The sequence below is a fragment of the Camelina sativa genome, chromosome 5, assembly GCF_030686135.1.
Source record: "Camelina sativa cultivar CO46 ecotype springtype chromosome 5, ASM3068613v1".
Lineage (NCBI taxonomy): Eukaryota > Viridiplantae > Streptophyta > Magnoliopsida > Brassicales > Brassicaceae > Camelina > Camelina sativa.
Window position 1 is genome coordinate 11,475,799 of NC_141884.1, and position 27,225 is coordinate 11,503,023.

Below are 27,225 nucleotides of genomic sequence, written 5' to 3' on the forward strand. Positions count from 1 at the left end.
CCAATATTGGAGCTCAAGTCAACTTTTCTTTTATGAGTTCAAAAGCAATATTTGCTTCAGCATACCACACAAAGGTAGAACCCTTTAGACAATCCGTGAGCGGGGCTATAATATTACTAAAGTGATGAACAAAGCGACGATAAAACGATGCTAAACCATGGAAACTTCGAACATCATTTATAGTTGTTGGTGTAGGCCACGACCGTATTGCCTCAACTTTGCTTGGATCCATCTCTAATCCCTTGGCTGAGATAAGATAGCCTAAAAACATAACCTGCGGTGCTCCAAAAACACATTTATGTTGAGTGGCAAAGAAATTTTCACGCCTCAAAACACCAAGAACCTCCGCTAGATGTAATAAATGGCTGGCCAAATCATTGCTAAAAATCAAAATGTCATTAAAATAGACAACAACAAATTTACCAATGAAGGGACGTAAGGCTTGATTCATCACGTGCATAAACGTACTAGGAGCATTGGAGAGACCAAACGGTATAACCATCCATTCAAAGAGACCCTCTCGAGTTTTAAAAGCCGTCTTCCATTCGTCCCCAGGATTTATCCGAATTTGATGATAACCACTCTTTAAATCCAACTTGGAAAAAATAGAAGCGTGTTCAATCTGATCAAGTAAGTCATCAAGACAAGGAATCGGAAATCGATAACGCACCGTGATTTTGTTAATTACGCGGCTATTAACACACATTCTCCATGAACCGTATTTTTGGAATAAGCAAAGCCGGAACCACAATTGGACTTAAACTTTCACGAACATACCCTTTAGCCAAAGATCTTCCACTTGACGACGCAAATCCTCATGTTCTTGTGGACTCATACGGTAATGGGGTTGGTTAGAGAGTACAACATTTGGAACGAAGTCGATACGATGTTGGATGTCACGTAATGGTGGTAAATCACGAGGCAAATCAGTGGGAAAAACATCATTGAATTCTTGTAGCAAACCTTGGAAGGGCAAAGAAGGTTCAGAAGACTGCATGCTAGGGGTCGGAGTTGTTGGAGTTGTCACTAAAGCCCACACGGTATCTGTTTCAGATAACTGCGACTCAAAAGTTGCTTTAGGAACAAGCAACAAAGATGTCAACCCTTTAGATGTGGTGATAGCATCCTCAGCCACACAAGAAGGAAGTGAAGACTCAATATCTTCTTTAGAAGGGAGAAACATAACGGTGCGATCTTCAAAAGAGAAACTATAAGAGTTAGTACGTCCTTTATGGTGAACATCCCGATCAAACTGCCAAGGACGTCCTAATAAAATATGACAAGCATCCATTGGCAATATAGCACAAACAACCTCATCCTTGTAAGAACCGATAGAGAATGTCACCAAAGCTTGACGCGAGACGTTCATTTCATTCCCATTGTTTAACCATGCAAGCTTGAAAGGAGAATGATGTGGTTTGGTTTTAAGCCCAATTTACGAACTGCTTCACGAGAAATAACATTAGTGCAGCTCCCAGAGTCGATAATCAGCTTGCAAATTTTCCCATTAATAGTGCAGGTAGAACGAAATAATGCAGACCTTAACCATGATTCATTCAGAGCTTTTGGTAGCAAACAATTGCGACGAAGAACCAAACTAACACCTGTATCACCAGAAATTAGTTCCTCCATCTGATCTTGAGACTCGGAACCGGAATCATCAAACTGAGGTTCATCAGCAACTTCTATATCGTGGGCTAGCAAACCTCGTCGATTTTGGTTGGGACAAGCAGTCTATCGATGACCAGATTCACCACAACTATAACATCGCAAAGCACCTGTTCGTGGTTGGAGAGATGCAGCAATTGAATCTGACGGAAAGGTTGACTTTGGTAACGTAGAACGTGACGATGAAGAAGGGTCGGTGTTGGAAGCAACAGCAGTGTCTTCCAACAGCAGTGTCATTCGCAGCTTGTGGCAATAAATGAGACCAAGACGACGAAGACGTCCAAGGAGACTTGTATTGAAGCTTCATGCCCAACGCTCTTTGATGTGCTTCAGAAACAGAAGTGGGATTGAACTGTTGCAAAGGAATTTGGAGTTGAGTCCGAAGTCCACCAAGAAAACGAGAGACAAGCTGCTCCTCTGTCTCGACCAGTGTCGTACGAGCAACCATCTCAAAAAAATCAGAGGCGTATTCATCCACTGTTCTTGAGCCTTGACGCAAATTTTGAAGCTTCGTATATAATGTCCGCTCATAGTTATACGGGAGAAAGCTACGACGCATATGTTTCTTCATCTTCTCCCAAGAATCAATTTTTGATTTGCTGAAATTGCGACGAGATTCTTTGAGCTGAGTCCACCAAGCCATTGTTGGGATTTAAGTGAAAGAGAGTGATGAAGAAAAGAGTAATGAGAAATAGAGAAAAGTCGGCAATGAGAATAAGAAAAGATATGATTCCATAAGTGTGTGTTTTACAACATGTGACTACAAGTTTAAATAGGGAGGCCAACTAGGGCGACCTCCTTACCAAAATAGAAACAAGTGAAAGAGACATTAAGAGAGAGAGGGAAGTGTTCCCAAGCTTGATAGTGACGTCTCCTAAGTCAACTTGCCCACACGTGATCGGTTCTCTCTTCTCCCTAACGGCTCTAATAGAAGCTTCTCGATCACATGATGGGTTTTGATGGACTTCGTTCCTTCTCCTCTCCTTGTGTCCCTAAGAGGCTCGACCTTATCACAAGATTGTACGGACGTCCGTACCGTACGGCCAAGTCTAGAATGGTTCATGGTCAATACTCCCCCTCAAGCTTAGCCAAGTGAAACGGCTAAGCTTGGAACCCGTGAAGGATCACCTCGTTAAAAACCTCAACTTGGAAAACCGCATGGGACAAAACCAAGTTAAGGAAAAGAGTATGATCCCCACGGATTAGAGGAGTTTCTCATGGATGTGTGGGATCTACTAGCCCAAGTTTGCTGGAGATATATTCGCAAATCTGAGGACTAGTGGCCTTCGTGAAAATGTCCGCTAACTGATCCTTGCTTGGCGTGTAACAAGGTAGGACTACACCTTCCTCGATCTTTTCTCGCACTTTATGACAATCTACCTCGATATGTTTGGTTCTTTCATGGAAGACCGAGTTGGTTGCTATGTGTATTGCCGCCTTATTGTCACAAGGCATGGTGATTGGTTGCTCAGACTCCACTCCGAGATCTTTGAGGAGACCTTTGAGCCATGTGAGCTCGTTGGTGAGCTTCTTCATAGCCCTATATTCCGACTCGGCACTTGATTGAGATACAACCTTTTGTTTCTTCGACTTCCAGGTTACTAGGTTTCCTCCAACGAACGTGCAATACCCTGTCGTGGATCTCCTGTCAATTGTATCACCCGCGTAGTCATTGTCACAGTAACCAACAAGTTCAGTGTTATCATTCTTTCCCAGCTAGATGTCTCGCCCCGGACTGCCCTTGAGATAACATAGGATCCGCTCGAGTGTTTGCCAGTCAAAGTTCGTTGGAGCCTTCATGTGTTGGCTAACTTGGTTGACCAAATAGCATATGTCCGGCCTCGTGATCGTGAGATAGATAAGTTTGCCCACCAACCTACGGTAGCATCCCACATTTTCATATGGCTCGTGCGACTTGTTAACTGGAGCACCGGGTGTTGGCTTCTCCCCCTTTCGCTTGACCTGGTAACCTTCCTCAAGTGGCATCGACACCGGTTTGGCTCCCATCTTACCTGTCTCATGTAAAAGGTCAAGTGTATACTTCCTTTGAGAAAGAAACAATCTCTCCGGAGAGCGAGAGATTTCTATCCCAAGGAAGTATTTAAGTTCACCCAAATCTTTAATATCAAAAGTAGAGTTAAGAAGAGCCTTAGTGGTACAAATACCCTCCTTATCATCACTGGTGATAATAATGTCATCGACATAGACGAGAACGACGACTCGGCCACCGTTGGTGCAGAGAGTGAACAGCGTATGATCAGCCTCAGAGCGCTTGAAACCAGTCGTGCGTAGGGTAGAGCTGAGCTTGTGGTACCACGCCCTTGGAGATTGCTTGAGACCGTAGATTGCCTTGTGGAGCCGGAGAACTTTACCCGGAGCAACAATGTGCTTTAAACCCGATGGAGGATGCATGTAGACTTCCTCGGTCAGATCCCCCTGAAGAAAGGCGTTCTTGACGTCCATTTGACAGAGCTCCCAAGAGAGGTTAGTGGCCAAGGACAAGACGACCCGGACTGTATGGAGTTTGGCCACCGGAGCAAAGGTGTCCGTATAGTCAAGTCCATAGGTTTGAGTGAAGCCGCGTGCGACCAAGCGGGCTTTGTAGCGCTTAATCTCTCCAGTGCTAAGATATTTAATAGTGAATACCCAGCTAGATGTTAATAGTGAATACCCAGCTTTGTTATGAGAAATAGAGAAAAGTCGGCAATGGGAATAAGAAAATATATGATTCCATAAGTGTGTGTTTTACAACATGTGACTACAAGTTTAAATAGGGAGGCCAACTAGGGCGACCTCCTTACCAAAATAGAAACAAGTGAAAGAGACATTAAGAGAGAGAGGGAAGCGTTCCCAAGCTTGATAGTGACGTCTCCTAAGTCAACTTGCCCACACGTGATCGGTTCTCTCTTCTCCCTAACGGCTTTAATAGAAGCTTCTCGATCACATGATGGGCTTTAATGGACTTCGTTCCTTCTCCTCTCCTTGTGTCCCTAAGAGGCTCGGCCTTATCACAAGATTGTACGGACGTCCGTACCGTACGGCCAAGTCTAGAATGGTTCATGGTCAATAGCCATGGCCCGACCTTTGAACCTTTTTGCCACTAGCGAGAATCGATCACCATCAGGAACTTCTTAAAGTCCAACACCTCTTCCACAATGTTGAGCCAATCGATAAATTCTTCAGCTTTGGTCGTGCCAGAAAATTCTGGAATATCCAACTTAAAACCAGAATCCCATCTATGAGACCCATGGTTGTTGTGGACAACGATGTCGTCGTTGTTGTTACGATGACGGAGCTGACGTTGTTCATCTTGACGTACCGGAACAGCGAAGAGGTTTTCATGAAGATCCATGTCGTCCTTGTCAACTTCCGCTTGTCTCTCACGACGAACCCTTGGTTGATTCTGAAACACCGTCGTCAACGCAGCTTCGATGGTGTGTTGAAGAGCATTGTGCAAATTGTTCGTGAAGTTCTCCAAGGTTTCACGGAACTCAGTTTGGTGGTCTTCAATCGTAGGTTTGCGGGGAGCCATCGTCGAAGGAAGAACACACACACAGGACCAAACCTTGATTGAGGAATCAAAGTGTTGGAATCTGATGCCAACTGGAGTAGCGCAAGGATAGTAAAGCAAATTCGATTGTTTAGTCTCTGAATACCCAAACGAATAAGCATTCTTGAACTCGTTGAGAACCTCTGTTCTAGCCGAAGACAAGAGAGAAAGAGTTTTAAAGCTCTGTTTTTTATTAAATCAATGAAAGTTGTTTTACATTCAAAGAACCGATTCTCTTATATAGAGAATAATCAAAGATCTAACCCTTCTAAGAATTGTAAAGTTCCCATTATACTATAGCTAAAATTAAAGGAAAAATACCAATTTGTAATGTTAAAAATAGAAAACTGCAGAATAAAGTAAAAGGAAAATCATCAGCTAAGTCGGCACCGCCTTAACACCCTGCATGATAATCATAACTTAAATTTCTTAATTAAAAGCTAAAACAGACATAATGTGATTAAAAAGATAAACTGAAAATGATGTAAGTTTTATTGTTCCTTCCAAATCCGAACCGAAAACCAAAAAACAAAAATTGAGATCCAAACAAAATCAAAATACTGTATTGTTATCGATCCTTTCTTATCAAAGACTTGGTCGAGGTATTTTTTTTGTCGTGATCAAAATATATATTTTATACATATAGTTAATAATCCCCTATATAATAAAACAAAAGTACACAACTTTTTTTGTAGACTATATAATTTTTATAAGTTGGTTACAAAATAGGTTATAGATTAAATATAGATTGCTTACAAAAAAGGTTTTACATTAATTGGTCAATCCGTGGGCTATGAATTTGAATACACTTAAGAATATCCCAAAGAATTCTCTTAAAGAGAATATTCCAATGGTTTATACAATTTACAAAATAAAATCTTTAGTATTCCATTTATTGTTACAAAATATTTATTGTTAGGCATTAAAAAAAAAAATCTTGGCAATTTATTACACTTAAGAGATCTTACTGTGCAGTTAAAAATAAAATCTTACTTAAGCATAAATCATATTAAAACACTTTCACCAAACATGTTCAAAAATTAAAATAAAAACAAACAACAAATATAACCATTTCTCATACATTAAATTACAAAATTAACAATATAAAACTTACAAAATAGATGTTTTTTCAAGCTATCATATTTAGCATATAATTTTCTTGCATAATATTTTATCCAAAAAACTTTTAAAAACAATCATATAAATTATATTTTATTCTAAAATTATAATATAAATAAAAGAAATTTCAACCCGTGCTCTAGCACAGGTTCAAATCTAGTACATATCTATTTAAAATAGTAAAGAAAATATTCAAGTTAGTATATTATCTAAATAATATTTTCAAATCCAATCTTATAATATTATAATTATTTTTAGGTTTATTATTTTAAAACACCTAAACGTAAAACATTATTAGAAGTCTTGCGTATCATACAACATTTTATATAACAATGAAATCTTTGTTTGATCAAATTTTGTATTTAATGAGAGATTACAAATATTAATAGTTCTAGATAAAAATAGAAACTCAATTTTTATTAATAAATATTAAACGTCCTGTTTTTACAGAAAAACACAGGAAACAGAGTTATCTCAAGGAAACAAAATATATTTATTGCAATTTAGGAAATTTGGTATAGTCACTTTATAACGCATGATATATAATTAACTAATTGTTTGCCGAGTTTGTAATTGTACGTAATATCAAAATTATTTACCAAAAAAATAGAAATTTATGTGAACATAGGGAAGTTAAAAAGAAATTGTGTCGCTTGCTATGTTGAAGTAAACAAAACCACTCAAGGAACAAAAAAAACTTAAAACTCATAGTCTCAAACGTACGTACGGAACTGATAAAACTAAGAAGTTGAACCAAAAGCCAAAAGACAAAACGTCTGTGAATCTATCAAACTAATGTGAAAATTAGAGAAAGTAAAGGAAGGACGCAGAGTCCGATCCAAACACTAGACTTTGTAGCTGCGCTAAGTGGAGCTGGTGACGGTCCCATCTGATACTGTGGAGCACTCTTAACCGGTGAATCAGCCAACGGTGAACGTGACGAAGAAGAGCTTGGTGATCGGACCGGTCCAGGTACCGGAGCAGCGATGGGTCCTAATGAGGCCGGTAAGACATGGATTTGAAGCTTCTGTCCAAAGTCGCAGTGACTAGGAATTCCGCATATGAATTGTTGGAGTCCTGGCTTGGTTAGAACGATGGTATCAGACCCGGTCTCATATTTTGTTAGCGGGTTAGACGTTTCACACAGCTGAAAATCATTGTGAGTGACTTCAGTGACGTCATGGGAACCTTTAGTGTATTCGAAGACCAAAGAGTCTCCCACATGAAAAGTTTTTGAAGATGCCCATGCATCGTAATCAACGCTAATCGTCCATCCTTTGGAGTCACCCACTTTGTGAACGGTTCTTCCAATGGCACCTCCAAAAAGTGCAACAAGAATCAGCAAAGTAAAGAAGACGTTGCTTTTGATCAAAGCCATGATGAATTGTTGTTCGAAACAAGAGAATTAACCAGCAATTAAAGAAAACAACTTTGTAAGAGATTTTATGAAGTTTTGAGTTTGGGTTGGTGAGAAGTTAAGAGAGCGCTATGTTGTTTATATAGAGTTTAAAACAATCCTTTTCTCTTTAGGAATTGGGTTGACAAGTTTTATATGTTTTCTTAACCACAAAATATAATATATTTTGGACTAATTCCTATTTCCTAGTGATGTATTTGTTAAGGTCTTTTCTAATTGCCGTTTTCCATATAAAAAGATATATACAATATATCTTATATAATAAGGTAAGGTTTTCCAAAAATTTTGCATGAGAATGTGATATTTGGCATTTTACATAATTGACATATATCCAGTCATCCTTATTTTTATAATTTTGAATATAATCCAATTTCATTAAACAAAAATTAATAATTTAAAATTATATATTCAATTTCCTATCTTATATAATAAAGTAAGGTTTTCCTAAAACTTTGCATGAGAATGTGATATTTGACATTCAACATAATTGACATGTGTCCACGCATCCTTATTTTTATAATTTTGAATATAATCTAATTTCATTAAACAAAAATTAATAATTTAAAATTATATATTCAAAATCCTATAATTTGCATTAAAGTTTGTGTATAGGTTACAAATGGCTATAACCAAGTTTTTTAAAACATCTTAACTGTCGGTAAACCACATATATTACTTTTTAACAAATTTTAGATTGTATTTAAGGTTAACAAACAAAACATTCAAAATTATTGTCATGCATTAAAATGTTGACTTCATATTTGTTCATATTCATTTTTTTCAGTTTTTAAACAAACAAAAAAAATTTCCTATTGAACAATAAATAAAACACATTTTGTCATATACATTTAACTCACAATTTAATATAAAACTGAAAAAATGCAATTAAACCACAACTAAAACACACTCAATCATATAAGTTTAACTCATACTTTAATATAAAACTGAAAAAAATATTTCCAATTAAACCACAAATAAAATCCATTTAATCATATAAATTTAACTCACACTTTAATATAAAGCTAAGATAAAAAAAATATTATCTATTGTCCCTAAAACAAATATTCTCAAAATCAATCTATTCTCAAAAATATAATGATGGCACTGGCCAATGCATGTCAAATATGGAAACCTTAAAACCCAAAATGAAGAAGAAGAAGAATAAGCCAACCTTGTGTTTTCTAAAAAAAAAATTCTCTCTCTTTCCTATTGAATCTATAGTTTAATTATCATCACTTATATAAGAAAATCAATATTGTATTAGTTATAATAAAATAAATTATGTTCTTATCCAAAATACAGAAAACAGAGTTCTTTCAAGCAAAAGAAATATATTTACTGGTTGACAAAAAAAGAGAAAAGAAATATATTTACTGCAATTTTGGAAATTTGGTATAGTCACTAAAAATTCTCGTTGCAACCAACGTATTTTTATTGAGATTAATTGTTTAGTATAACTTCGTGGCAACTAAACTTGTTTCCAAAGTCTAATTAGATCGACTAAAACCCTACATTTTGAACCCTATAAGTAAATATGTTTCGATATTCAGCATCTTTGGAACACTACGCCATGGCCTGACCTGTGGCGACAGACACTGAAATCACGCGTCTACAAGAACAGATCCAGCAGTTGGCAAAGGCGGTGGAAGCTCTCGCCCTGCAACGTAATCTTCCTGTGCACGTCAATGTCCAGCCACAAGAAGAATCTGATATTGGAGACAATCCTTTCGCTATCGTTGACCAGCATGGCAGCATGACGATTTGCAGTGGGAGCAGGGGTTAAAGCTTGGACTTCCGGAGTTTTGATGCAGCGCATCTTTGCTTTGATCACGCCTCCCATGAGTCTCGTTGTGATCAGGCCTCTTTACTATTTTCCGTTTTGGATTTCGTACTTTATACATTTAGATTAGCTTCTTAATTAACCTAGGGTTTTCTTTTGTGATCTTCTTATTTAAGGAGTCGTGAGACTGTTTTGTATGTAACTATTGATTATTGAATAAATAAGTTTTAAAATAACTTTGCCTAAAGCCTAGAGAGGAGGACTCTCAACCCTAAGAGCTTGTGTTCAAGCCCTGCAAGGAAGACTTGCAAAACCACGTCGATATCTCGACCCTATCCCTATTGCTTCTTCGTCAAGTCTTGGCGTTCTAAGCAAGATCCATTCGTGAATCCGAGTTCTCCCAGAGATCTAGAGTTCTCATCTGTTAATTAAGTTTCCGCTCTCTATCAAGTTTCATGGGCGACAATCAGCTAAAAAACTTGTTGACTGTATCTTCTCGGTCGAAGAGACTCTAAAGTCCAAATGCGTACCTTTGGAGAGACGTGTTCCTATCATTACAAGGCAATTTTGGGATTTTAATAAAATATTATATTATCTTATTAATTAGTTTTTATAAATATTATCTACTTGGAAAATATCTTCTAATCTAATTTGGAATTATAATCATCAATCTTAGTACCTTGGGTGATAGAAAAGCTAAGTGGTTTGCGGGAGAACCAATCAAGCCCAAGTGATATAGATAATTCACTATCTTAATTGTTTATATTCTTAGAAATGAATAAAGACTTTTAAGTAGACCAATCACATTGATAAAACCACTTTACCCTTGCCTCATTCTATAGACTTCACATCAGCTAATAATTTTTTTGCGTGCTTAAGTATAAGAACTATGTAGTTTGTTGCAATGTATGGCATGCTTGTTAGACTGTTACGGACTAATATCTATATTGCCCATTTTTTCATCATTCATAAATACTTTGTTTTCTTTATAACGCATGATATATAATTGTTTACCGAGTTTGCAACTGCAATATCAAAATTGTTTACCAAAAAATAGTAATTTATGTAAGCATAAGGAAGTTAAAAGGGAATTGTATCACTATTTATGTTGAAGTAAACAAAACCACTCAAGGAACAAAAAAAAAACTTAAAAGTCATAATCTCAAACGTTCGTACCGAATTGATAAAAGTAAGAAGTAGAACCAAAAGACAAACGGCTGAGAATCTATCAAACTAATATGAAAAGAGAAAGTATAGGAAGGACGCAGAGTCCAATCCAAACACTAGACTTTGAAGCTGCGCTAAGTGGAGCTGGTGACGGTCCCATCTGATACTGATGTGGAGCACTGTTAACCGGTGAATCAGCCAACGGTGAAGGTGACGAAGAAGAGCTTGGTGATCGGACCGGTCCAGGAACCGGAACAGCGACGGGTCCTAATGAGGCCGGTAAGACATGGATTTGAAGCTTCTGTCCCAAGTCGCAGTGACTAGGAGATCCGCATATGAAGTGTTGGAGTCCCGGTTTGGTTAGAATGATGGTATCAGAGCCGGTCTGGTATCTCGTTATCGGTTTAGTAGATTGACAGCTTGAAATCATTGTGAGTGACTTCAGTGACATCGTGGAAACAACTTTTTATGAAGTTTTGAGTTTTGTGTTGGTGAGAAGTTAAGAGAGCACTATGTTGTTTATATAGACCCGAGCTCTCGTTTAAAACAATCCTTATCCTTTTCCCTTTAGGAAGTTGACACTTTTGATATGTTTATTATATTTTGATAATTCCTAGTGATGATCTTTTTGTTAAAGTCCCCTTTTTAATTTCCCTTTTCCATATAAAAAGATAGATACAGTACAATATATTTAACTGATTTGCGCATCGTGTTTTAGTTTGATTATCCTTTTTTGTCTAACCTACTAGAATAGAATTGAGAACTCCCAAGTACAATCTAAATAATATTTTCAAATCCAATCTTATAATATTATAATTATTTTTAGGTTTATTATTTTAAAACACCTAAACGTAAAACATTATTAGAAGTCTTGCGTATCATACAACATTTTATATAACAATGAAATTTTAGTTTGATCATATTTTGTATTTAATGAGAGATTACAAATATTAATAGCTTCTAGATAAAAATAGAAACTCAATTTTTATTAATAAATATTAAACGTCCTGTTTTTTAAGGAAAACACAGGAAACAGAGTTATTTCAAGGAAACAAAATATATTTATTGCAATTTAGGAAATTTGGTATAGTCACTTTATAACGCATGATATATAATTAACTAATTGTTTGCCGAGTTTGCAATTGTACGTAATATCAAAATTATTTACCAAAAAAATAGAAATTTATGTGAACATACGGAAGTCAAAAATAAATTGGTGTCGCTTGTTATGTTGAAGTAAACAAAACCACTCAAGGAACAAAAAAAAACTTAAAACTCATAGTCTCAAACGTACGTACGGAACTGATAAAACTAAGAAGTAGAACCAAAAGCCAAAAGACAAAACGTCTGTGAATCTATCAAACTAATATGAAAATTAGAGAAAGTAAAGGAAGGACGCAGAGTCCGATCCAAACGCTAGACTTTGTAGCTGCGCTAAGTGGAGCTGGTGACGGTCCCATCTGATACTGTGGAGCACTGTTAACCGGTGAATCAGCCAACGGTGAACGTGACGAAGAAGAGCTTGGTGATCGAACCGGTCGAGGAACCGGAGCAGCGACAGGTCCTAATGAGGCTGGTAAGACATGGATTTGAAGCTTCTGTCCAAAATTGCAATGTCTAGGAAATCCGCATATGAAGTGTTGGATTCCTGGCTTGGTTAGAGCGATGGTATCAGAACCGGTCTGATATCTTGAAAGCGGTTTAGATGCTTCACACAACTTGAAATCATTGTGAGTGACTTCAGTGACGTCATGGAAATCTTTAGTGTATTCGAAGACCAAAGAATCTCCAACATGAAAAGTTTTTGAAGATGCCCATGCATCGTAATCAACGCTAATCGTCCATCCTTTGGAGTCACCAACTTTGTGAACGGTTCCTCCAATGGCACCTCCAAAAAGTGCAACAAGAATCAGCAAAGAAGTAAAGAAGACGTTGCTCTTGATCAAAGCCATGATGAATTGTTGTTTGAAACAAGAGAATTAACCAGAAACTAAAGAAAACAACTTTGTAAGAGATTTTATGAAGTTTTGAGTTTGGGTTGGTGAGAAGTTAAGAGAGCGCTATGTTGTTTATATAGAGACCTAAGGTCTCGTTTAAAACAATCCTTTTCTCTTTAGAAATTGGGTTGACAATTTTTATATATTTTCTTAACCAAAAAAATATAGTATATTTTGATAATTCCTATTTCCTAGTGATGTATTTTTTAAGGTCTTTTCTAATTGGCGTTTTCCATATAAAAAGATCAATTCAATATATATGTTACTGATTTGTGCATTGTGTTTTTGTTTGATTTTCCTTTTTTTGTCTAACCTACTAGAATTGACTCCTAATAACCTGTTGTTAAAAAAAAAGGTTTAGGTTGACCAAAAAACAAAAGCTTTAGTCTTCTTAATTAAAAGTTAAAATAATCTATATTCATGATTAAAATTTAAAAAGATAAACTAATGTAAGTTTTATTATTAGTCCCAAGTCCGAACCAAAAAAAAGAAAACTGAGATTCAAACAAAATCAAAATATTGTTATTAATCTTTTCTTATCAAAGACTTGGTCAAGGTCCCCAGATTTTTTTTTTTTACCGTGATCGAAGTGTATATTTTATACATAGTTAATAATATATATCTATATAAAAAGATTCAAAAGTTATTATACTATCTAAAAAAAAATCCAATCTTATAATATTATTTTTAGGTTTATGACTTTAAAACACCTAAATGTAAAACATTATTAGAAGTCTTGCGTATCATATATCATTTTATATAAAAATGAAATTTTAATTTGATCAAATTTTGTATTTAATGAGATATTATTAATAGCTAATAGCTTCTAGATAAAAATAGAAACACGATTTTTATTAATAAAACTAAAGGTCATGTTCTTATCCAAAATACAGAAAACATATTTATTTTTTTTGTCAACATAGTACAAGATCAGCTAAACGAACCAATTGGAAGGAAAATTGTTAACATAGGTAATTTGATGCTTTCTACTCTAGCATGACGCACTAGCTTATCCGCTTTACCAGTCCGTGATCAGGGGACGAAGACTATAAAGAAACAGATAAATTCATCCTTATCAACTTCTATCTCATCCAAATAAGACTTGAATGCAGCCCACTTAGTAGGCGAAGACACCATCTTCACTAAGTCAGAACAATCAGTAAGAAAGACGACATTCTGATTATCCGCTCCAATCATACACCGCATTGCTCAAACTAGAGCTTCTACCTCTACATGTAGGGGGAAAAGACTCCTTCGGAGATTCGCTGCACCCATAGTGGGAGAGTCCCCTGTAGGGGAAATGCAGTACCATCTTCTACCATCATACTGGTCGGTCGCCTTCCAAGATCCATCCACAAAACATCGATAACTGGTTGCATACCTATTAATCACCAAATCTGTGGTTACCCTAGAACCAGAACCCGGTCGATACCCACCTTGTGGAAGGTCCCCCAAAGAATCATCCTACGCCGAAAACCAACCCTTAGTTTCTTCCTCGGCGAGGCACAAAATTGCTAGTGGGTTAGAATCCAGATTACTAAAAAGTTTATCATTCTGAGCCTTCCAAATATACCATAGAATCTATGGATAGATATCCGCCGAAAAAATCTGTTGGAATCTTTAGAACAAAGAGTCCATGTTGGCATAGATAGACTCAGAGGGATGGTCGTGAAGATGGTTAATCAATCCGTCACGATGTGTACCCAGAAACCGACGACGAGGCTGATGGTCGTGAAGATGGTCAAGTGAGAATGCGAACACCCATTCTTCATGGTGATGGGATAATGTATAAAGGCCAAAAATTCTACAATGGAATCTCGTTCAAGGAGTGTGTCACCGACTATGCACTGCTAACAGGTTCCAATCTGAAGCAATACAGGTATGATAGAGATGCAATCGGGTTTAAATGTATTGGTGCTAAGGGGAAATGTGGGTGGCAAGTGTATGCTGCATCTCTCGGTGATGATCCTTTCTGGAGGATTACATTGTACAAGGATAAACATATATGTATCCCTAATGGAGAGTGTGCGATGTTTTCGGTCCCAGTGATAGCTAGGATATTTCTTGATAAGATTAGGGAAGAACCAGAGTATTACATGCCTGCCAAGATGGAAAAGATTGTAATGGAGAAGTGGAAGATATCAGTTACAAGGCCTCAATGTCAAGCTTCTAGGAGAAAGGCACTGGGATGGATCTCATTGGAGTATGATACTCAGTTTGCACGTCTCCGAGATTATGGTGCCGAGATTATGGAATCAAATCCAGGATCTGTGTGGATATTGATACCGTGAAGAATGATGCTAGTGAGGATGTCTTCAACTAGTTTTATGTTTGTTTTGATTTTCTTAGAAAAACATGGAAAGCTAGTTGTAGGCCACTAATAGGAGTTGATGGGTGCTTCTTAAAAGAAAAGATTAAAGGGCAGTTATTAGCGACATTAGGCAGAGATGCAGACAATGCTATTTATCCAATAGCATGGAGCGTTGTTCAAGTCGAGAACACAGATAATTTGCAATGGTTTGTGAATAGGTTGAAGATTGATCTAGACTTAGGAGATGGAGATGGTTACATTATTATGTCATATCGGCAAAAGGTATATGTTCCGTTTGTATTTGTTAAGCTCTAGCATAATTATGTTTTATGAAGTTGTAGCATAATCATGCGGTTTCTGTTTCAGGGTTTGATAAAAGCTATTGAGTTAGAGTTACCAATGGTGGAGCATCGAAAATGTGTTAGGCACATTTATGGGAACCTGAAGAAGATTCATCCTAGTAAAAAGCTTTTGAAGAAACATCTCTAGGATCTGGCTTGGAGCTACAACATCACCGAATATGATCAAAACTTGGAGAGGATCCACGCATACGACTCAAAGGTGCATGAAGACAAAGCCAAAGACTTGGTGCAGGGCCTTTCACAAGCTTGGAAATTACTGTGAAGGTGTTGAGAACCACTCCATAGAGTCCTTCAACAATACCATCAACAAGGCAAGAGAAAAACCATTTGTGGCTATGTTAGAGATGGTTAGAAAGCTTGTCATGGTTTGGATTGCTAAACGATCTGCCCTTTCTCATGATCACAAAGGTTAGTTATTTCGATTTGTGTGTTAGGCATTGTTTTGATTTGTTAACATTGTTTTGATTCGTTAACATTGTTTTGATTTGTACTCCTTATGTCAAACGGTTCCTTGCTAAAGAACATGAAAAAGCTTCTGAGTGCTACCACAAATGGGATGTATGAAGTCCAGCTGGGTTATGACAAGCATCGAGTCTGTTTGAGAACAATGAAGTGTACCTGCATGAAGTATCAAATATGTGGAATCCCATGTGAACATGCATATGGAGTTATAATTAAGAAAACATTGGAACCTGAAGATTATGTGTGTGAATGGTTCAGAACCTTTAAATGGCAGCAGAATTACAACGAAGGCTTGATTCCACTAAGAGGTCCACGCTTTTGGCCTTCTATTGGCGGTGATGATGTGCATGCACCACCTCCTAAAGAGGGAGAATCTACCTTCCAAAGAGGGAGAATTTACTAAGGCAGACAAGAAGAGGAAGAAGGGGGTTAATGAGTCGCCTACCAAGAAGAAACCAAAAGAGAAGAAAAGGATCGTGCACTGTGGGGTTTGTGGTGCAGCTGACCATAACCGTAGGTTCAATCAGAAGAAAAATGCAACACATGTTAGATTTGTGTTATACATAATCATATGGTTTGATTTTGTTGGCTCGGATGAGTCTGATTGTTGGTTTTAAATGTAGGCTACTCAAGGTGAACCTTCTCAAGGGACTTTGACTCAAGAGAACTAATGGTGTCGCGTCAAGGAGATGTACGAGTAGGAGTAGAAGGATAATTGGCAATGGCATGAAAGAGAATCACAAGGAGGACTGGTCTGTTTTTGTAAGTATGGTCTTATTGTGATTAACTCTTAATGATGTCTTTTTGGAACCTTATTGATGTCTTTTGGTCTTTTGGAACCTTATTGATGTCTTTTGTTATTGATGAACCTATGTAAGTTTCTTAGAACCATAATATCAGTATTTTGTAACCATAACCATTGACAACAACATCCATTACAAGAACATAATTTTGTCATACAACCAAACACAAGATCATCATACACCCAACCAAACAAGATCATACACCCAACCAAACAAGATCATACAACCTTACTGATGTTACACTAGCTCATCCTGCTATCTTAAATAGACCAAACATGATTATACAGCCAAAAACTGTCACAACTATCATCATCTTCATCCTTGATCTCAATTCTGATTTTGCATCTTCAACCCTCTCAAATAGCTCTTTCTCAAGCTCCATTTTCATTTTCTTCTCAATCTCCATTTCCATTTGTAGTTTTGCAGTGTGAAGAGTCAGAGACTCTACCTCATCCAATAGTGCCTCATTGACCCACTTGAAGTAGTGGTCATCGTTCATAAGCTATCAAGCAGCAATCACAACAATGAAAACAAATTCAACATATCATAAAGGTGTATACTCACATATGTACCTTCTTCGCAGCTGCATACCCACAGCGGAAGTATCGTCGACAAAGATTTGTGTCTGATTTCAAATTTTTGGCCACGATCACTTCTCCACACCAACATCTCTTAGGCACACCAAAACTTTACCTCGCCCTCTATCTCGGACATTTGATGCACAACTCGAAGCTCCAGAGACATTGCTCATGATTTCCAGAACTTAATTTAGGAGAATTTGATTTTTTTAGGGTTTATACATTCAATATTTGGGGATTTTCGTTTTAAGACAAAGAACATCAATCGGGTCGGGTTGTTTTTTTTACTCGGGTTTTAAATTTGTTTCAAACCGGGTTTAGGGGGTTTCTACCTGGTTAAGTTCGTAAACCGTCAAAACCCAGATTAGGGGGAAATGGCATGAGAACTATCATCTCGCGGGGAATTAGATTTACAATAGTTTATAGGGGGATACACAGGACGAGATTTAAGTTCCGCGTAGACGTGGTACGATGCCATAGTTATGGGGGGGGGGAAATAGGACGTGTTTCCCTACTAGAATATAACAAGGTCCACCGGCTAGTGAATCAGACACACAAGGTTCGTCTTCTCATCTCTGATTTAGTGCACGTCGTTTATTTTTTTTCTCGTCTCTCCCTTGTTTCACCTACCGTCTCTCTCTTTCTCGCATCACAGCGACTGCTCAATTTGCGATTAGGTTCGGATTCAACTTGAATTAAACTTTAATTAGTCTCTGTATCTACTCAATTTCCTCTGATGTTTGGGCGATAGATGAGTCTTAATGTTTTGTAAAATCTTTGTTACTACTACTGTGATTTTTGATTTTTTGGATAAGATCTTGGATTGATTTACGATATCTACCAATTCTGGTGAGAGCTTGTCAGAATATGAATCATGTGACTGATGGAAGAAGAGCTAATTGCAACCTCGCTTGTCTTGGTGTTTAGAAACCCCGTCCTCCTACTTTTCCTAGACATGATTTTCTACTCTCTCTCTTTCTCTATCTAGAATGCAATGGAAACTAGCTTTAGGTTGATTGAAAAAATTCTGATCTTTTTGGATCTTGTTACTTGATTAGCACGTGAAAGAGTCAATCATATTGATTAATCATTCATTAATAAAGAAACTTGATTTTGCAGGAGCAGGGAGATTCAGATCACCAGGATCAGGAGTAGGATTCGTTGCTCCTTCTCCTCAGTTTCGAGCCTCTTCTTCTTACTCTGCTTTTGTTCATCAGCAGCAACAACAACAGCAGACTGGTCAATTCCCATTACCTTACCCTACTGCTTACGGGTAAGCGTAATAATCACATCAATAACAATCGATCTTGGTTAATGTGTGTAGCAAAGCCTAAAAGAAATGTTCTGCAGATTTGCTGGTTATTCTTAAGAGGGAATGTACCCAATGTTAGATTACTTTCATAGATCTTTCACAGTGTGACTTGTTTCCATTTCACTAATTTATCATTGAAGTTCTTTTGTATATGTTTTTGGGTTGTAGAACTACTACAATCATCAATTCATCATCTTTATGGAGGACACCAGTTTTCACCATATGTGGGACATCCATCATCAGGATCAACAGGATTGTACCATGGCTATTATCCATTCTATGCTCAATACAACACAGCACAAAGTAGCAATCAAGCACAAGCTCAACATCATCAAGGTTTCAGCTTTCAATACACTTCTCCACCACTTCCTCCTCTGCTGCAATATCCTTACTTGCCTCACCAGCAACACTTTAGTTCTCAGCAGCAATTCAGCTCTCAGCAGCAGCCTCCGTCTCTAGTCCTCTCCCTCCCAACCTCTCTAGCTCTATCATTGCCATCATCTTCATCACCACTCTCTACAACTTCCACTTCAGGTTTGATTTCACAACTCAAAATCTTAATTGAAAAACCACTCAACACATTGTTTTGAATCATGCTTGATTGTAATGTTTTGTTGCGTATTATTTAGCTGCAACAACAGCAGCAACAAAAACAGTAGTTATAACTACAACGACAATGCAGCATCAGCAACTGAAATAAGCAGCACCGAAAATGGCCATGAAGCAATAACAACATCAACCATCAAGATAGAAGATGGATTCAGTACTACTACAATAGCCAAAGCAAGGGACAAACTTCAGTGTACACTAATATTCATCGATCTCTCCAGCAACGTTTCTAGAAACATTCATTCATCGGTCTTAGGAGTCTAGAATCTTAATATTATAATGATTAAGCAACCTTATAGGAGTTTTCTAGTGGAAGACTGATTTTGTTTAAAATTGTTAGTGAGTTACTTTGATTAGTTTAATATTACTTATATGATTAGTTTAATTATGAGCAACTTAATATGAGTTGCTTTAGTGGAGATGGTATAAAACCATTTCCACTTGTGTTTTTCTTTGAATTGATCACTAATTAAATATTAATAAAAGAGGAGAGATGATGAGAAAAATAAGGAGAGAAAATAAAAATGTTTCTCATGTAAGCATTTGTAGAAACGTTTATGAACAGTTGACTAATTATTAATGCAGTAAATTATGTTTTGAATTAATCTTTAAATAAATAATAATATTATATTAAAATAATTAAAATAATATATATTGAACAACTCTCTTTAATTCTAATTGGTCATAAGACCATCTTTATTGGTTATCTTCTAATAAGTGTCTTAAAATAAAATAAATATAAAAATTAAAGACACTCTTAATTTTGGGATCTAAAATGTCTTCCTACAGACACAACTTTGAACTTATTCACACATTTAAATATACTCTTATGTTTTTTATTTTATTATTTATATTTTATAGACACCCTCGTAAAATGAGGGATGTGGATGCTCTAATTGTTTCTTCTATAATATGACAACAAAAAAACTATGTTAGGAAGCGATTCTTGTAACCAACGGAAGGAAAATGCTGGCGTTTGTTAGAAGCGATTCTCTTCTGCAGTCTCTTGTCGTTCAAGACAACGAAAGGAAAATGCTGATCCACATATTTTTCTACTAGTGAAATTCAAGTTTCTATTTTTATTCAAAGATTTAACAAAAATGTAACAAAGTCTACAAATCTCTAAACAAAATCAATCAACTACAACAAGCGACATATACTCATCTTTAGATATAGCAGCCTCCATGATCGTTATGGGATCAATCTTTATGCGTTTAATCTCTCCATCATTTTCCAAGAACATTTTAATCATATTCTGGGAAAATCCACTAACCAAAGCCACTCCTTTCTTGTTTCCAAGCACCGGCGTTGATCTCGAATGCCTCAGGTTCCAAAACACAATCTCCGGCACAGCTTCTCCGTACCCTTTCTCTATGTACTTGCTCACAATCACCTCATAATCTGTTTCCCATCCATTACTCGGAGGTGACGTCCTTCCCCATCTATTATACGAAGAAGTCGAAGTCGACGCTTGATCAAATTCCATATCACTGAACACAAACACCCTCTTGATCATCTCTTCCGGCTTCAGCTTCCCTTGCACGGCAACTTCAAGAATCAAATCAAATACCTTCTGAAAATCAGTGTTCATATCCCATTGCATATCCCTCACAAACTCTGTTTTTGATCTCAAATCGTCTCCTTTCACCAAATGCAGTTCTGGATTTTCGCTGAAGGTTATAAGCTTCCCTCTCCATGGCTCTTCTGATAGCTCAGAGACGAGCAAACCAAGCGCGACGGAAACATCTATTGGATCACCACTCATAGACCCCGAAACGTCACAGATGGCCATGCAATTCGTCAAAGAACCTTTTTCTTTAAGATCATCAACCATTCGTTTCCATTGCAGCTCAGCGACTTGTCCACCGTCTCCGCCATTTAAACCTCTTATTATCTCGTGAGGTAACACAGCCCCGGCGGCTAACTTTGTTTTCCCCATCTCCGCATCTTTAAGGTATTGCTGAAACCTCTTTGCGACGTGTTTCAAGAAAATCTCCTTGTACGACTTCATCGCCACAGAAGCAACACGGTTATACGGAAGATATTTCCAATATTTTGCTCCCATGTATACTTCAGGGAGTTGAAGAGTTCTACGGAGGGGAACAAGAACTTGTTTCCTTAGCCGATCACGAACTCTGTACGCATAGTGAGCATCTTCTACGCCTTCGTATTCCGGGAATAACTCTTTGGGAAACACCTTCCTGGCAATGCTCTCGCAGAGAAGAGTTGCTTTGTCGAACGAAGAATCAAGCGATGGACACCATTTAGCCGCTAGAGAGACTTCGTTTCGTTGGCCTGATGTCAAAAATTTTAGGTCTCTCCTTAGCTGATTTGCGAATAGATCAGACACACGTTCATGGAGAAACCTATAGTCTGGATCGTTAGTATATCTTGTAAATGCCTTCTTCCCCATTGAAACCTTCTTTTGCTTGCGCGCCAAGCTTGCTTTGGCTTTCTCCTCTTGGTTTTTCCTCTCTGCGTTCGCTATCCTCTTCTGCCTCGTTGCTACCGGCCTGAATGTAAAACCACGGCGACCCCTTCCGCGACCCCTCCCACGACCACGACCAAAACCACGACCACGACCAAAAACACGACTAGAAAATCGAGCTCTTCTACGTCGCGCTGCTGCGTCTATCGTATCGATCCATTCCGAATTCTGGATATTGCGGATTTCAGATCCTTGTAAAAGCCGGTAAAGAATCTCCGGGAAATCTTTAAAATATCCAAATTTGGAGATGGACTCGAGGTTACAAGCTAGGGTTTTGGGATGGCGACTATGGAGCCACAAGGCCGCCGTGTAAAACCCTTCCTTGTCAGATTTTCCAGTGCCACGGACTCCACGAAGGTTACAGATAAGCTTGAGAGTGGTTAAGGCGTCGTGGCTCCAAGCCTCCTGTAGGCGCTTCTCCAGAGGAGCCTTGGGCGTGGAGGGAACAACGTGGAAGAAGAAGTCGAGGCAGGGGTTGCCTGAGGAGAGGTACGTGGCGGATCTATTCTCAGTATAGCCCATCTGAGGTGAAATTGTTTTTACTTTTGGCGGTTTAACAGGTCTAACAGATTTGACGACGGCGTTGGCTTTAGTTGATTTCCTGACGTTTGAGACCTTTGCGACGCTGGGACGACAAGTGTCGATGTTTTTGAGGAGAGCGGCGAGGTACGTGGTGGGTCTATCCTCGGTGTGTCCCGTCGGTGGTGGAGTGTTGACGTTTGAGACCACTGCGTTCACTATAGCTGGATTGCTGGGGCCAGAAGCTGTGATGGGTTTTGTGATCGGTTTGGTGTTGGGATTTCTGATGGGTTGTGTGTTGGGTTTTGCGCGGGGTTGTGTGAGGGGAGCGTAGGAGTCTCGTATCTCGGGTGGACCAAGCAACGAAGAAGCCATGGTTATTTAGGGAATGATGAGACAATCTGTCGAGAGAAGGAAGAGAGTTGAGGTACTTGAGGATTGGAATTGAGAATAAGAGCGATATTTAATAAAGAAGGCTGTACCTAATATTTATACAAGTACATAAGCACCGACTAACCTAGGTAGGGTTACCTAAAGTTGTTACAAAGTATAAGGTAATTAATGTACTGAAGATACGAGAATATCGGAGATGAAATGTTCCGAGATATTTTTGATCAGAAACTTGATTCAGTAGCTTGGGGATCAAGTTCTCTATAAATAAAGACTATTTATTTTAATTAGTAAATAAATTACTTTGTTACATATCTTTTTTAAATGGAGAATAATGTTTATCTAATATCTTACATTTATCTTAAAATAAATAATATGCATCTTTCTATATATATATATAAGACTAAAAGATGAAATACATTATATTATTATAAGGTTTATAATTAATGAAATCGAAAATTAAATAAATATTTTATTAATTTTATGTTTATGCATGCTTTTATAAAATTTAACAGAATTATAATTTAATTTAATTTATTGCATGATTTATTTTTCATATAAGCAAAGCAATGGAGAGTTAGTAACTTTCATGATACATGTGTTATGTTTATCAATTAGATTTTAAAACATATAAGAAGATCATTTATATAATAAATTACAAATTCTAAAAGTTAGTGGATTATATTATTTTTGGTAAAGATATATAAAAATATATAAACAAAAAGGTAACTTTACAATAAATTACAAATCCTAAAATTAAAAGGATTACAATTACTTCAACTAGGACTCAGACCCCCTCTTGCTAATAAACTTTCCGGCCTCATATAAGAATGGAAAACTGGAGGAAGTATTTTAGAAAAAAGTAAATAAATTTAAAATTTAAAATTATACATTATGAAATCATTTAAATGTAATAGTATAGTTTGAATACATAAACATTAAACATAAACTGTTACTAAAAACACAACCATCAAAATGAAAACTTATAAAACAAAAAATATTATGTATAATATACGCAACTTTGCAAAAAACATTGTTTAAATTATTATAAATATATAAGATATTTTATGAAGAATTATGCTAAAGAGCTACAATTAAAAACATCATTATGACAAAGTGATCCTAACTGAGAATATTGAACTAATGATTGTAATGAGTAAATGTAATTTTCTATTAAATAATTATAATTAAAAATGTATTTAATAATGAGTGAAATTGTATCAAAGAAAAATTAAAATTAAAATACACAATTTTTAAAAAGAAAATAAAATAAATTTTAAATATTAAAATAGTTTTTAACAAAAAGTTACTATAAGTAGACACAACTGTAAATTCTATAGTAAATTTTATTAAATTTCTATATGTGACAACCCGTCTGTGGACCCCACTAGCCTCACTGCTAGTTGTCCCCATAGGTTGGCCCTGCAGGGCATCGATCCTAACACATCAATGTGGATATCCCAATCCACCAGTAGGTTATTGGTGCGCCAGGCGTTCCTTGAACCATGGTCCCCACCCTTTAACAACCTTCCCACAGGACAAGCTGTCACCAATTGACCTAGTGGGGTCCACGGACGGGTTGTCACATAAAAATCGGATCAATTGGTGACAGCTTGTCCTGTGAGAAGGTTGTTAAAGGGTGGAGACCAGGGTTCAAGGAACGCCTGGCGCACCAATAACCTACTGGTGGATTGAGATATCCACAGTGATGGGTTATGATCGATGCCCTGCAGGATCAGCCTATGGAGACAACTAGCAGTGAGGCTAGTGGGGTCCACGGACGGGTTGTCACACTATATTGCTATAATCATTTCTAAAAATTTAGTTAGATTATAGAATAAAATTGAATAATAGATATTAATATTCAATTATTTAGATTCAACATAAAACGGAAAATTTGTTTCAACGAACAATGATTTGTCAGTTATTGATGAAGAGACAAATATATAGAAAGTTCAAAAGACTTGACTATTTAAATAGACACACCTATTAGAACGAAAAGTTGTGATGAAAAAATATAAATAAAATATAACAAAAAGACACAACTGTAAAATGAACAGATACAACTGTTTGGATTTATTAAAAAAACAAATAAAAACAATTTTTCACAAAAAATACTACAATAAGTCGTAACTGTTGTTCGTATTTATTCAGATTTTTTTTAAAAAAGTTACGATTAATAAACGCAACTGTAAATTCCAGATTAAGTTTTATTAAATTTCTCTATTGTTATAATCATTTCTAAAATTTTGTTATAATTATAGAATAACGTTGAATATTAGATATTAATATTCAGTTATTTAGATTCAACATAAAAAAAAATTTATTTCAACAAATTTGTAAGTTACTGATGAAGAGACAAATATAAAGAGAGTTCAAAAGACATGACTATTTCAATAGACACACGTCAGTGGCATCACAGATCTATTAGAATGAAAAGTTGTGATAAAAAAATAAAAATAAAACATAGTAAAAAAGACACAACTCTACATAGATGTGTGATTAACAATTTTTTTTACATAAAACAAATAAAAACAAAAAATTTACGAAAAGGTACAACGAAAAATCGCAACTGTCTGCACTTGATTATACCTACTAACCCATATAAATTGCTTTTAAATAGAAGGCATATTTATTACCATATTGAAAAGTCAAATTCAAAAACTCACTATATAATCCATCTAACTCGCCTTGGGAATTATACCCGAACCGATTTTTCCGAACCGAACCGAACCGAGGTTTGGGCAAATCGGTTCGGGTTCGGTTATTTGATGAAAACCGATCGGAAGAGATATAAATTTGAGATCGGTTACCTCTTCGGTTTGGTTCGGTTCAGGGTAACCGAACGGTTACCCGAAAATCTTAACCTAATCATCAATCGTCGTTGAGCTGCCGTTATCGTCATCGCCGTTTTCACCTGTCTCGACAAAGAAGAAGATACACACATGTGTGTGTATAGATCTGAAGAAAATTAATTATAAAAAAATAGAATAAGAGGCTTTCTATTCATTTCAGTAAAACATATCCAACTTATTTGGGTTTTATTAACGAAATGGACCCAGTTTGGTTTGGGTTTTTATTAAAGAAGTGGCCCATTAGTTTTTTTTTTAACTATCCGAACCGATTTAACCGAATCATCCGAATTTAACCGATTTTTTACAAAAAATTGAAATGTTCGGTTAGTTTCGGTAACAAAATTAATAATCCGAAAACCCGAAAACCGAACCGAACCGAACCGTTCTACATTTCGGTTATTTTCGGCACAGTTTTGAAATTCTGTAAATACCCGATTTCGGAACTACCCGACCCGAACCGAACCGTTCTACCCGAATTCGCAGGGCTACATCTAACTGTTGGAAAAAAACTCTAGATATTTTTATTAAATTATTATATTTAAAATTAACTAAAAGTTATAAATAAGATTCATCATTCCAAAAATCTTTTGTTAAATCAAGAATTATAGGAATTTCTTTACTTTTAAAAGAATGAATCCTAGAGAATAATTTAGAAAGCTATATAAACCATTGAGATTGAACCTTTATATTATTTTGTGTCATGGCAAAAAAATGAAAACAGTTCAAACAGACAAATATATATATATTTCAAAAGATATAAATATTCGAATAAAACCAACTGTACAATGAACAGTTGCAAATTTACAAAAAAAAAACCGTTAAAATGAAGAATCGCAAATTTTGTAAAACACACAATTTAAATTTTTTACAGATTTTTTTGGTATGATTATCCAAAATGTACGATTGAAAAACACAATTTTTGGTGGCATTTATTTGGATTGCTATTATATATAGATTGAGAACTCCTAATAGCCCTTGTTAAAAAAAAAAGCTTTATTTAATCATAACTTGACTGTTCTTAATGAAAAGCTAAAACAGATATAATCTATATTTTTGTGATTAAAAAGAATAACTAAAAATGATGTAAGTTTTATTATTCGTCCCAAGTCCGAAAACATAAACCAAAAAAAATGAGATCCTAACAAAATCAAAATATTGTTATCGATCCTTTCTTATCAAGGCTTGGTCGAGGTCCCCAGATATTTTTTGCCGTGATAAATATATATATATATATATATATATTTATCCATAATTATTAATATATATATCAATATAAAAAGTAATGAAAGTATTCAAAAGTTAGTATATTATCCAAATAAAATTCTCAAATCCAATCTTATAATATTATAATTATTTTTAGGCCTTATGAATTTAAAACACATAAACGTAAAAAATTATTAGAAGTCTTGCGTATCATATAACATTTTATATAAAAATGAAAATTTCATTTGATCAAATTTTGTATTTAATGAGAGATTACAAATATTAATAGCTTTCTAGATAAAAATAGAAACTCGATTTTTATAAAATAAAAGTAAACGTCCTGTTTTACCAAAAAATACAGAAAACAGAGTTTTTTCAAGGAAACGAAATATATGTACTGCAATTTAGGAAAATTGGTATAGCCACTAAAAAAATTCGTGGCAACTAAAATATTTTAATGAACTTTAGTATAATTTTACCAAGTTCTTTAGTATAATTTCGTGGCAACTAAACTTGTTTCCAAAGTCTAATTAGGTCGACTAAAACCCTACATTTGGAACCCTATAAGTAAAATAGTTTCGATATTCAGCATCTTTGGAACACTACGCCATGGCCAGACCTGCGACGACAGACAC

At 36.1% G+C, this 27,225-nt stretch overlaps 4 protein-coding genes and 4 pseudogenes across 4 annotated transcripts; 3 read left to right on the forward strand and 5 right to left on the reverse strand.

Annotated features, from left to right (window-relative positions):
* Nucleotides 1-757: 757 nt before the first annotated feature.
* LOC147943587 (uncharacterized) lies at nucleotides 758-1,369 on the reverse strand. Its single transcript, XM_087512284.1, has one exon. It carries the CDS (start codon nucleotides 1,367-1,369, stop codon nucleotides 758-760), a length of 612 nt encoding a protein of 203 aa, XP_087368410.1.
* A 5,551-nt stretch (nucleotides 1,370-6,920) lies between these two features.
* On the reverse strand, nucleotides 6,921-7,925 carry LOC147943588 (mavicyanin pseudogene; annotated as a pseudogene).
* A 2,837-nt stretch (nucleotides 7,926-10,762) lies between these two features.
* LOC147943589 (uncharacterized) lies at nucleotides 10,763-11,152 on the reverse strand. The gene has a single exon (XM_087512285.1). The coding sequence runs from the start codon at nucleotides 11,150-11,152 to the stop codon at nucleotides 10,763-10,765; it is 390 nt and encodes a 129-aa protein (XP_087368411.1).
* A 907-nt stretch (nucleotides 11,153-12,059) lies between these two features.
* On the reverse strand, nucleotides 12,060-12,696 carry LOC147943590 (mavicyanin pseudogene; annotated as a pseudogene).
* Nucleotides 12,697-14,449: 1,753 nt separating this feature from the next.
* On the forward strand, nucleotides 14,450-15,498 carry LOC104789136 (uncharacterized). Its single transcript, XM_010514877.2, has 3 exons — nucleotides 14,450-14,985; nucleotides 15,048-15,291; nucleotides 15,376-15,498. Exons 1-3 carry the CDS (start codon nucleotides 14,450-14,452, stop codon nucleotides 15,496-15,498), a joined length of 903 nt encoding a protein of 300 aa, XP_010513179.2.
* Nucleotides 15,499-15,927: 429 nt separating this feature from the next.
* LOC147943591 (uncharacterized) lies at nucleotides 15,928-16,504 on the forward strand (annotated as a pseudogene).
* Nucleotides 16,505-17,965: 1,461 nt separating this feature from the next.
* Nucleotides 17,966-19,399, forward strand: LOC104789137 (uncharacterized; annotated as a pseudogene).
* A 783-nt stretch (nucleotides 19,400-20,182) lies between these two features.
* LOC104786525 (uncharacterized) lies at nucleotides 20,183-22,647 on the reverse strand. The gene has a single exon (XM_010511948.3). The coding sequence runs from the start codon at nucleotides 22,515-22,517 to the stop codon at nucleotides 20,268-20,270; it is 2,250 nt and encodes a 749-aa protein (XP_010510250.2). The 5' UTR covers nucleotides 22,518-22,647; the 3' UTR covers nucleotides 20,183-20,267.
* Between the last annotated feature and the right edge of the window lie 4,578 nt (nucleotides 22,648-27,225).

Bases quoted from the DNA above. Each gene is read 5' to 3' on its own strand.
- LOC147943587 (XM_087512284.1), bottom strand. From the start codon at position 1,369: ATGAACGTCTCGCGTCAAGCTTTGGTGACATTCTCTATCGGTTCTTAC.
- LOC147943589 (XM_087512285.1), bottom strand. From the start codon at position 11,152: ATGTCACTGAAGTCACTCACAATGATTTCAAGCTGTCAATCTACTAAA.
- LOC104789136 (XM_010514877.2), top strand. From the start codon at position 14,450: ATGCGAACACCCATTCTTCATGGTGATGGGATAATGTATAAAGGCCAA. The intron at 14,986-15,047 runs GTGAAGAATGAT...TGATTTTCTTAG, and splicing joins TCTGTGTGGATATTGATACC to AAAAACATGGAAAGCTAGTT. The intron at 15,292-15,375 runs GTATATGTTCCG...TTTCTGTTTCAG, and splicing joins TTATGTCATATCGGCAAAAG to GGTTTGATAAAAGCTATTGA.
- LOC104786525 (XM_010511948.3), bottom strand. From the start codon at position 22,517: ATGGCTTCTTCGTTGCTTGGTCCACCCGAGATACGAGACTCCTACGCT.